We start from the raw sequence: 12249 nt of genomic DNA on the forward strand, positions 1-12249 counted from the left end.
GAACATGCGTATCAAAAGAGTTCAGTAAATAAACTTAAAACTTCCAAATTATTTAGTAAACAATGTAAATATTAGAATGTAATGATAAATAATTGATTAGGTACCTATAACCATTTACCTATTTAGAGTTAAAGGCCGTGCTCGTTACCGGCCCGGCCACGACATCGCGCGGCGGCGGCAGCGGCGAGTAGCGGCCATAGGTGGGAACGAAAGGTCCGATCGCTGTGTCTCGCTCCAACCTATGGCCGCCGCTCGCCGCTGCCGCCGCCGCGCGATGTCGTGGCCGGGCCGTAAGTCATCAAAACTGTACGGACACTACGGACATTATTAAATTATTATACACCACTTTGTGCGTCTCGTTATTCCTTTTCTTTGCCTTCTATGGCGCAGTCGACGTCATAAATGTTTCCATTTTTCTACTTATTACAAAGGAGTAAAGTGCTTACATGCATATACAACAGGTGTTCACTATTTCCGGCGCTCGCCAATCCGGAACGCCCTGAAAAGGATGACTGACGCTAGACCGGACCGGGGCCGGGCCGGAGCTTCCGGCGCTTCGTTTTCGAGAGCACCACGTGAACACCGATCAGCCGTCATCATAGACCTAGCATTACATACATCAGCTATACGCGTGCGCCCGTGAGGGACAAAACATACGCAATGCGACGATATGATTGGTCGAATAGATTTGTAGCCCACCATAAACCATACTAAAATTACGGTGGGGTATAAAAAAAAAAGTGAGACTGTGACAAGGACAAACAATAACAGCGCTTTATTTGCTACTCCTACTGAAAGATACATAAGACTATCTCGTTCGATCATGACCGATCCAGTTATACTAGATTCATGGCCGTCATAGAAAATGACATGTCGGACGCCTCGGCCCGGGCCCGGCTGTCTAGCATGAGTCATCCTTAATCCGACAATTAGCGCCTCAGGTGAACCGCTCTATAATCCGGCAGTTTGCAAATAGTTTCAACAGCCGAACGACGAATTACAGAGCGGTTACATGTAATTTCGCTCTCATCCGGCATCGGCGGCCCATGCAAATCCAATAATCCGGCAGTTCCAACAATCCAAGTCAAAATTTCAGGTGCCGGATTTCCGAGCGCCGACTGTACATACATATTTTTGACGTAGACTATCTACCTAATCTAGCTACCTACCTAGATATATCAAATTTCGACGTCCCGCGCCCATAAACCCAGTAGGTACGTACAGAGTGCCTACCGCGACCCACGTTCGACGTATTGCCCTGTCGCACTTGTAAATTCGTATGTAAGTGTGACAGGGAGGCAATACGTCGAACGTGGTTCGCGGTAGGCCCATAGCCCTACAGACTGATTATCCTTTAACTTAGACATTTTTTTAAACAATTATGGCCCGGATGGGAGTCCCTTAAGCCAATAGCTTAGATACTAAAATGCATGTCATTGGTACGTTTAAGCAAAATACATTAAATACATAGTGACTAGGTACATTCTTACAACATTACCAGTCTAGTAAATAAAGACTGACAACCCATACAACGCTGTAAAAACTAGGTGGCACCAAGAATATGCCTAAAATGATTTTTGTAATTTTTCGTTTAGAAGTCATAAACTCATAAATAGCAGTAGGTTAGGTGACAATTTTATACGTAGGTAGCTACTTATGAAGCTAAATCTGTAAAAATAGTAAAGAAGCGCGCGAAGAACGCGGTGCCGTAAATTGTCCGTCTTTAATATTTACTTGTCTCTGAAGACTACTAAAGACTAGCCCGGCACATATGAATGTGACGGACGGACTAATTTTTTCATACTAAACTGAACTCTCACCCTATACATGAGAATAACAGCGCCCTCTTGACAAATGATCATATATTACTGGGGCTCATTTCTCTACAATAAGTATATCGTATAATTAAGTACACATACGCGAAGAATTTCCTACAGGGAAACTACTTTTACAGGGAAAGAAGAACAAAAGTCAATTCACAAATATTTTGTTAGAATTACAATGGTAAGGCCAACATCTCACAATGTCACAATCTTCCTATATATAGGCATAGGCACAGAATAAATAATAGTACCACCGTACAAAAAGGAAACTTCCTACAAAATCGAAGTTTGACAGCGGTTCAGGGACGAATCATGCTGTCCCTTTCTAATATGGCACTATCCCTATCGGCTATTTAGGGTTATCAAAATTCAAGTCATTATCTTATCTGTATTCGTGCACGCAAAGGGACGTCAAGTAGTGTCAACCCTAATAATTGCTCGGAGCAATACTGAGCCGAACGGAGCCGAGAATACCCGAAAGGAGGAGTTTCGCACCCCTGCTTATAGGTAGTCATAAATGACTAGAACACTAAAATATGAGGGCTAGATGGCTGTTTTCACTAGACGACTCCACCTAGTGAGATTTTCATTCAATAAAAATGATAAATCACTAACACCAAAACCTACGCCAGCGCTCTGAAGCGGCGCTGGAACGGAACATTAAATGTTACATGCATTTTAAGTGGTTAATAAAGAGTATTAAGACGATCAATCACCAGACCAATTCGCATTATTTAACGCATTCGCTGCCAACGTTTTCGTAGCGCTATGCTCGTAGCCGATCCCAGCGTTTTCCCGCTTTGGAGTGGAAAGCGACTATCAACAGAGAACCCCCCAAGCACCAAGGCTTCGTGGAGGAGCTGGGGTGGTTAGAGTAGCGCTACCTCGTTTCACGCAAAATAGGCACATTGGATGTCGAGTTGCGGAAAATGCCCAGCAAAACTAACTAACTAACTAACCCCCCAAGCAGGTTCCCGGCACTCAATGCGTCAAGCTTCAAAAATCGTTATACGCCGTAATACTCTACCCTCTACCCTACCTATTTATTATATTCTATTAAATTTGTAAAGAGGTCATAGAGACTAATAGAAGTACCGGCTCATAAGGCTGCAGTACCCTAAAAGCATTGTTTTTGTTTTTTATTGGCACTAAGATTCAGTTTATTAGTCATTATACCTTATTTTTATATCCGAAACACTAAACTGACAGCTATTGCTGTAATTTGTCCAAGCAATCTGCAATTTTAGTATAAAATAGGTACTCTGTACTGACCTTGCAGCGTCAAATATAAAACCGGCCAAGTGCTAGTCGAACTCAAGCACTAAGGGTTCCGTACCATTACGCAAAAAACTGCAATAAAATCACGTTTGTTGTATGGGAGGGGAAATATTTATTTTGTTTGTTGTTATAGCGGCAACAGAAATAGGTAAATCATCTCTGAAAATTTCAACTGTCTAGCTATCACGGTTCATGAGATACAGCCTGGTGACAGACGGACAGACAGACAGACAGCGGAGTCTTAGTAATAGGGTCCCGTTTTTACCCTTTGAGTACGGAACCCTAAAAAGTGGGACCAAAATCGGAATAATATCAAGTGTCAGAAGTGTCATTGGAAATATTGAATTCAGAAGTAATAAGTTGCGAATATTATTTCCTTTTGTGACAGTATATTCCAAGATATTAACCACCCACCATATCTCCCGAATGAATACATCAAGATAAATATTGAAAACCTGATTCTTTTAAATCTGGACTTTCTTGGGCTCATTCCACTCAGGATCAACAGCATACTCCATCCTGCAATTAAAATAAGATGTCCCAAAATGTCCATTCCATTACGTCACGTTTTAGTGTGTTTTTTTTTTCATTTGTATGTGCGTAACGTAGTGGAATTTACAATTTTCATACAAATTTTTGGGACATTTTTTTTATCATCATTCATCAGGATTGAATATGCTAGTGATTCTGAGTTGAAAGAACCAAAAAACACCAGGATCTGTGAGAATCAGGTTTTCAATATTCATTTATTTTAGAAAACGCCTATTTTCTAGTCCGCTAACCTTACGTTTTGGTACCTACATTCAAGCGGCCGCTAGCGACCGCCGAAGCCTAAAAAAAGTGGCCAAGTTTTTCCGTTTGTAGTCTGCTTTTCTCGCACTCATAAAATGTTCATATATGTATGTGATGGCTTCCTTTTTACACACCTCAATAATCTTTCTTCGTGAAAGGCAGATTATCTTAGGTTATATGGATGGCAAGCGTGTGTAAGGAAAACCACCCATGAGATGGTCTGATGCTGTGGAGAGGGTGGTTGGCGGCAACATGTAATGCGTGACCCATATGGCTTATGACCGCACACTAATTTATTTTATATTTTATACCACGTCGGTGGCTAACAAGCATACGGCCCTCCTGACTATGGAGACGGAGCATACATGATCGCGATCCTCAGCAATGAGGGTCCGAGGAACAAGAAGAATAATCTTTAAGCGTTAGTATCATTCCAAATCTCTGGACTGAAATGACTCCATAAATGGGTAGGTAAACCAAACTTTCATTTTAGTATCTAGGATATAAAAACAGAGCTTAATTTGTGTCTAGCAGTGGCGGAGCGCCATACAAACTATGAAGGCAAGGCAAGTCAACCAATTTGGCTTATTTTAGACTAGATGTTTCTTATTTGTAATAAAATAGCTTTTTCACAATAAAACGACTAAATCATAATAAAAAAATACTAAATTTAGAAACCACCTACTTCTTAGATATTTAATCCTATTAAACTCTATGCTATTAAACTACATTTTTCAATCTATGAAAAAGAATTTGAATATTTTAATACGACTAAAATATTTAAAACCTAAGTTACCTATGCAAATATTCAATTGCATGTATGAGATCATAATAATTTTGTTTTAACATAGTTTATTAACATTTGATAAACTTGGATAAGTTAAAATCACATTCAAATTAAAAGAAACAGATTCATATAATACAAAAAAGTTACAAGACTAGGCCAACTTCTTACTAAGACCAAAATCCAGGTTTTTAAATGACTGTATGAATCAATTCGAGATATTTACAAGCTTTGCATGAATATCTAAAATGGGATTTAGTCAGCATATCTAGCTCAGCTTACAAGCACTAGAATTCCAGTCTTTCTACTTAACAGCTTAATCCTTTGCTAATCTAAAGTAGTCAAGGGTCCCCTTTTATCGAAATCTTTGAACTACAGTAGGCGTTAGGTAATCCAGCACACATCAATCCCGCACGTCCAGTAATCCACATACATCCATACGCCCAGTAGTCCACAGCCGAATGCCGGATAAGCCGGATTACAGTGGTTGCATTGTTTGGTAGTGCCACGTGTTTGTTCTCGAGCTTTTATTTCCCAAATCGACTAATCCGGCAGGTGGGCAGTACCAACAATCCAGTAAAGTGGGGAAAAACCAGGTGCCGGATTACCGAGTGCCTACTGTACTATTGAATGTATGTACATTTCATGTACTTACTCAAATCCTTTGGCACAGAACAGATAATTAATAGCTTTACCATAAGACAATGCTATTATCATATCTAATGTTTGGCAAGAAATTAATCTACATTATACCTTCTTTTTCTCTGTCATCACATACTCTTGTACCTGTCATATACATGTAGTGTAAGGATGACGAGCGACAGGCGGGCTGTCGATTGCTTGTTGCATTAATTCAGCCCAATTCCTTGGAGCCGGAGCAAGTTACTGTGCCGGCGGCATTCCTCACTCTTTCTCAATCTTCTTGTTCATGTACCTGTCATGGTTGTAAAGTACGTCCTAATTTCCTATATTCTGTATATCGAAGTGACTTGCTTGCCATGCTTGCCTCACTTAACTGCTTGAAGCATCCTGATAGCTTAACATACCAAAGAGCCAAATGCCCTTTCCATTGTCAAATCATGAGCTAAAGGACTACAACAACATCTGGTACAATTATCGTGCAGTTTTCATTTGAAAGTGAAGACTGTAAGGCATATTTCGGTTCCATTTTGTCTAGGTCTACCTCTATGCCTTTCTGGCTCGCCATTTCTAATATGTAGCTTTTCATCCGGAGGTCACTGAAACATTTCGTTAAAGGTATGTTATTATTTTATGAGATAAGGGTTGGACTTTACCAAAAGGGGGAGTAGAGAAAATTTTTGATGGGGCTGGTGTCATTATAACACCTATTTTTATGATGCTATTGTATAGAGGACGCTAAAATTAACCGTTTGGTAACTAAATGCCTTGTATGTAGCCAGTTACGAATTGGGCCAGAGTGGTACCGTTTGGTAAATAAGTTTTGTAACTGGCTACAAAATGGGAATCCAAAATTACTTTAAATCAATAGGTAGGTAGGTTAGGTTCGTCAGGTAGCTTCAAATGCCCGAAGGGCAAACTGCCCAGAAATAGGAGCCCCGCAAAGCGACGAACTCCAGCTAACTAGACGGAGCCTCGCTTCACGGGGCTCCTATTTCTGGGCGGTTTGCCCTCCGGGCATTTGAAACTACCTAACGAACCTATCCTACCTACTGATTTAGTGTAATGACATGAACCACATTAAAATTTTGTCCATTTAGGAGCCAATATCTCGGTCATTATCAAGTTTAGAGAAAAGTTGCCCATACAAAACATGCTTATTTTACGTCCTCTATATGATAGCATCATAAAAAATTTGCTAAGTCCGAGCTCCCCCTTTGCTACAGTCCAACAGGTTGCTACCGATAATGTTTCCAAGGCAGTTATTTTCTACAGATATTTCCTTTTTCAGAGACAGATAGAATTAGAAATAACGACCTCCTATAAAATTATGCATGCATGCAGCATGTGGTTCCATGCAGAGGGCAGCCCACATAGCCCTTGATCGCGTTAAATGGAGGGATATAGTTCTTGGTCACGATCCTCAGTCATGAGGGAACGACGAAGAAGAAGAAGAAGATAAAATTATGACAATTTGTGCAACATCATCCTTCGCTTTTTTTTTTAATAAAATAAACTTACCTTATCTTCATATATATGCAGCAAAGGCAGCACAACAGAGCCAAGATTAGAAAAACGCCAAAAGTCATGATAATATACTCTGTTAAGCTAATTTCTATCATATTATATGACCTATTGTTGCTGGAGCTCCAACTGAAAATAACAAAAACAAATGAACGTGTTTGATTAGATTTGTTTATAGTAAACAAAATCAGTATAACGTAATTAAGAGATTATACTTACGGTAACCATAAGAATATGAGTGATTGAGAATTTTGGCGACTGTTTGTGACCGTGCTTATTAAATTCAGGATTAGTAATAAACAAATTTCTCTCTTGTTTATAATTATTAAGTACAATACCGCCAATTGCTTTAAGAGGGCAGAGAAATCATGAATGGACGTAGGACGTAGAAATATTTGTCGTAAGTCGTAAATGTCATTATTGTCAAACTCAAAATAATGAATGAATGAGGGGAATGGGGAATGGGGAACGAAACGAATTGGTTCAATTGTCAGATTTCGGGTTGCCATGAATTAAAAACGTTCCGTTTGTTTAAAACATTTTTATAACAGTTTTACTCATTTATTATTTAATTTAAACAATTGTAGAGTAGTTCCAATCATAATAATGCAAAACAATATTCATTTTAAACACAGAATATACCGGCATCTTCTACAATAACATTGCAACTCTCTGCCACTTGTTCTGTGGGGACCTTGGCGGGTTTTTTCATTTGAGACTTTTTTCCCATCTTTTTCGCCAGCACTTTAATACTTTTCTTCAGTTGATAATCTCTATAAAAAGAAGTAAAATAAGTTTACCATACAAGTAGAACAGCTTAAACGTGCTCGTACGTGTGTTTGCTACATTTGGTAGCAAAACCTTAAAGCACAGCCTTAAAGTTTCGAAAGGCTGAGCTGGGCAATGTTGATCGTGTTTGCCTTAAGTAAAATTCTATCGTTTTCTAAAATTTTAATTTATTGTATCTTTTAATGGTAAAGCATTTTACAAAGAAGAAAGAGGTTTATGCTTCGACATGGTGGAGGTGCAGATCCATATCACAAAAAATACTAGACTGCGTGAGTTAATTGTACTTAGTAAACTGGGTGTAAAAATAATGTAATAAATATGACTTCCTTTTAAATATCCAAACATAAAAATTCACTTTTATAATATTAGTAGCCTACTAATATTATAAAAGTGAATTTTTTGGTTAGTAGGATTGGATTACCTTTCAAACAGCCTGCCACCACACACATTGTAACTATATACTAAAAGTAAACATGCTGTCTAATTAACAAATTTTTAACGCAAAACAGGACAATAATAAAAAAACTTACGTGTAATTAATCCTGCAACAATAAATACACGCAGTCAAAGTGCAGACGCTGGCACACGCAATGAAAAGAAAGACGGCAACTATAATGCCGTTAAATATTCTATCAGCCTCCGCTCGAATTTTAGCTGAAAACAAAACATTATCCAAATATTTATTTTATATCTAAATGAATTTAGTACTAGGGGGACAAGCATTTCATTTTTTTAAATCTCGACTTGATTCGATATAAATATAATGTCAAATAATATTAAAACAAAAAACATTATTCGATTTTTAGTTTTAATATGGCTAGCTAGCTAGCTTTTCGGTGAAAGAAAGCATCGTAAGAACCTGCATATATCTGCGAAAAGATTTAAAAGGTGTATGTGAAGACCCCAATTCGCATTGGGCTAGACTAGCCTTCTTGCGCATGAGGCTATACAGGCTAAATTATATATACATATATATATGTATATATATATGTGTGTGTGTGTAGCTCATATATCTAATCCAACCAGCAAATCTTTAAAAATGCATATTAAAAAGTTCCTCAAGGGATTTGTCTATCATATTTAGCTTACTGCCTTGGCTATAATTAATTAGTTTCTTTTTTCAAATGATAACACTTCAAGATACATATATTATAGGTATGCATTTAATAACTAATGCCAGTTATATATACTTTTCTAGAGAGAGATTTTTACAAGTCAAGTATGTACATAGCTCATTAACAAAATTTATGAATAGTTTATATATGAAATGTGAAATTTTGAGAGCAGGAAAGGTTTGTTTGATAATTTAAATCAAAAAGAAAGTCTATCTATATAAAGTAAATCTGGATAAACAGGTACAGCAACGTGCAACTAAGAGCTTATGTAACGTACTTGCCATACCATATTCCTCAGTAGACATATCATTATCTGTAAAGTTAAAATTTTAACTATAAGGACCACACGGTTACTAAATATACTGGCGTATGTTTCCTTGACGATTTCTTTCTCACCTTCCGTATTATATTTCTCCTTCAATGACAGGATTAACAATTGTACGTTTACTGTACATTCCTGGGTCGTTTTATTAAAACTAGTTGGGCTGAAAGAAATATATTGTAAAAAAGTCAGTTTTAGAATTTTTCATATTTTTCGTTTCGTGACATTAGTATTAAAATTATCACAAGTAGGTAGTTATTGCGGCATATATCAATCAACCTAAAATTAAAAATTATTTAGTGTATTTAATTGGGCGTCTGCTACATTATATACCATTTTATTTACTAAATTAAATTACTAAATAAAACCTTAAAACTATCCAGTTTGTAAGTATAGTTTGTCAAAGGACTGACTCATTTCAAACATAGAAAGAGAGAATCATGCTATCTTTGTCTTACTCTAGTACTAGCACCTAAAAGAAAAGGATGAGTATGTATAGTTTTTTTTCTTATTTACTGACAATTTGGTTTGACCAACTATATATAAAATATCAACAACGCAGGCTTCGTCAGATGGCCACAAATGCAAATCAGTAACATTCTTCGCTTAGTCCAAAAGAAACCAATGATGATATCCGCAAAAGGCTTCGTTATTTTTAAATAATAATAATAAGCAAAGGAAAATTACAATAGTTCTACATACGTACATATCTTTATCACAACCGCATTTTTCCTTGCAATCTGTGCCTATTGATAGGCAGTCACCGACATCATTACAAGTCGTCTTAAACAAAAATAATCATAATACATACATGTTCAGACATTATTGAACACACACACACACTATTGACACTATTATTAGATTTATCTAAATTTATTGATAAAATAGAGTGTTTTGTAACAGCTTTACTATTAGATGATACTTTCAAAGTACCGGGTTTGCTAATTTTGCTAAATAAAATAAATTTTGATCTTTCGAATATCTCAATGAATTTAATATGTATTTTCTTTATTTTACTGTAGGTAGGTATTGGAATTTACAATTCTTTATTACTACGTACAATATTACTTTCAGCCGGTGACAACTCAGCAGCTGCAAAAAAAAACAAGTGTTTTTTAAAATATTTCTTAGTAGGTACCTATAGCTTGTCAAGCAAATCTTGTCAGTAGAAAAACAATACACTCCTTTTTTGGGCAGTCGTGTAAAAAAGGCGCGAAATTCAATTTTTTTATGGGACGATATCCCCTTCGCGCCTACATATTTTAAATTTGCCGCCTCTTTCTACTGAGTGCTACTGACAAGATTGCTTGACCAACTATATATAAAAAGTGGTACATAATATTTTTTAACTAATAGTAGCGGAGTTTATGCCACTTACACGTTAAAGCACACCAACCACAAATAAGAAATGCACAAAAAAATATTTGACGACGACGACACATTATACGATAAACGATAAAAATGATATAACGATAATTTATTAATAGCACGTAAAAAACACTATACGTTCACACACTACTGGTTTCATAAGTTTATAAGTATTTAATGACAATACACTCTGACACAAAACAAGCACATTAAAAAAAGGGATAGTTTAAAATCACGCAGTATGAAACATATGCGAAATGTTTAGTTGGGTCGCCGAACGAGAGCAAGGGAACTAAAATAGACTGGCCTCGAATCATGACGCTGATTGTTTGAACTGTGTTTGAACGTATTTAATAAGTATTTGTAACAATTTAAAATATTTTAATTTTATTGTTGTTACAATACGAAATATAAATAATTAAGAGGTCTCGATATTAAGACAACTGGATTAAACAACGGAGACTTTGACTTCTTCGGGCACGGTTTTACATCTGTCTGTTTTTTCACTTTCTTTATTTTCTTTCCTTTTAACTTTTTGCTTGTTTGTTTCTTGTACTTCTATCTTTTTTTCTATTACTTTTAAGCTTCTCCTCAATTGATGATTCCTGACAGCAAAATAAGACAATTAAATTATCTATTTTCAAGACAAAATGTTAATATTTGAAAAATTTAGGTACCTTAAAATCAGCTAACTTTAGTCCACAACTTACAACTATGGTCCAAATTCAAGTTCCAGTAAAATGTAAATAAGTATTTTTAAAATTATGTTGAGTATATGACATAGAAAGAACATTAGTGAATCCAAGCTCCAAAATAAATGTAACAAGTACTAATCATAAAGGCCCGTTAAGAATCAACGTTAAAAACTCGAACATAGTTGTACTTACTACTACCTGACTACGGACTATAGTTACCTGATTTTACGGTACATTCACACTTACGAATATTGCACCCAATAACAATAAAAGCATCCTAAAAATAAACACACGCTTGCAAATCCCGCAAAAATTTTGCCCGCATTAATCACTCGTTGAAAAATAATCTCATTGCTCTTGCGGCTTTTCTCTGAAAGTTATTATAAGATAAGTAAGTATATGATCTTATCAAATCAAAGAAGTTCATGTAAAATTCAATCACTTTTGTTTACCTGCAACAACGCCTCCTAATCTATTATTTAAAACTCTAAATGACAGTAACAATCCAATTAAGTTCAATTCGCAAGTTCCAGTGGTACTGTTAAAAAGATAAGGGCTGAAACAAGGCAAATAAAAACGTTAGATACCTATATGTTATCACATGTTAGGTACCTTTTCAGCGTAAACTTAAGAAACACTTATTACTTACATGGATTTGTTGCTATCACATTTTTCTTCGAAGGGTATTATTGTATCACTGTAATAACACTCTATTTCATCGCACCACCAGTGCACAGAAGGCTGAAAATAACGATAAATCAAAGCCTAAGCAGGCCGTATTTAATTAAAGGATACCACATTTCAAATGCAACTATGATGTTAACGTTTACCTTATCGGTTACCCCTTCCGTCACTGTATAGAAGAAAAAGAAAACAATAGTCAGTAAGTTTATACCGTATGCATAAAATAAAGATGATAGGGATTTACTTTTACTCCAGAATAAATGTTAATTTGAAAAACTTACGTATAACATAGGTCCAAAAACACATACATATAAGTTTCCACATCGTCGGATATACAAATTAATAAATATGAAGTAAAAATGCGAAAGGTATTTTATTTTTATTAACACGACTGACTCTCGAATCAGTAGGTCACACAATAACTTGAGAGGAAACA

General features: G+C 36.2%; 2 protein-coding genes and 1 long non-coding RNA gene across 3 annotated transcripts; all 3 read right to left on the minus strand.

The window, feature by feature from the left end:
• Positions 1-313: 313 nt before the first annotated feature.
• LOC134747192 (uncharacterized) lies at positions 314-7242 on the minus strand. The gene is made up of 3 exons (XR_010128299.1): positions 7060-7242; positions 6838-6969; positions 314-5915 (listed from the first exon to the last, which is right to left on the minus strand). It is a non-coding gene; the product is annotated as an uncharacterized LOC134747192 (long non-coding RNA).
• Positions 7243-7426: 184 nt separating this feature from the next.
• Positions 7427-10180, minus strand: LOC134747398 (uncharacterized; the record flags this gene model as incomplete). Its single annotated transcript, XM_063682022.1, has 5 exons — positions 7427-7613; positions 8160-8283; positions 9141-9229; positions 9773-9849; positions 10127-10180. Coding segments are annotated over 5 exons (492 nt in total), but the record flags the coding sequence as incomplete, so codon positions are not given.
• Positions 10181-10861: 681 nt separating this feature from the next.
• On the minus strand, positions 10862-12249 carry LOC134747436 (uncharacterized). The gene is made up of 6 exons (XM_063682061.1): positions 12095-12249; positions 11960-11982; positions 11779-11870; positions 11582-11685; positions 11376-11499; positions 10862-11039 (listed from the first exon to the last, which is right to left on the minus strand). The coding sequence occupies exons 1-6, from the start codon at positions 12135-12137 to the stop codon at positions 10883-10885; spliced, it is 543 nt and encodes a 180-aa protein (XP_063538131.1). The 5' UTR covers positions 12138-12249; the 3' UTR covers positions 10862-10882.

Source organism: Cydia strobilella, chromosome 14 (assembly GCF_947568885.1).
Source record: "Cydia strobilella chromosome 14, ilCydStro3.1, whole genome shotgun sequence".
NCBI classification, from domain to species: domain Eukaryota; kingdom Metazoa; phylum Arthropoda; class Insecta; order Lepidoptera; family Tortricidae; genus Cydia; species Cydia strobilella.

What these genes read in the sequence shown, in the direction of transcription:
- LOC134747436 (XM_063682061.1), bottom strand. Translation starts at nt 12,137, where the DNA reads ATGTGGAAACTTATATGTATGTGTTTTTGGACCTATGTTATAC. An exon ending in TTTTTGGACCTATGTTATAC is followed by an intron (nt 11,983 to 12,094) that starts GTAAGTTTTTCA and finishes TCTTCTATACAG; the next exon opens with TGACGGAAGGGGTAACCGAT. An exon ending in TGTGATAGCAACAAATCCAT is followed by an intron (nt 11,686 to 11,778) that starts GTAAGTAATAAG and finishes GCCTTGTTTCAG; the next exon opens with CCCTTATCTTTTTAACAGTA.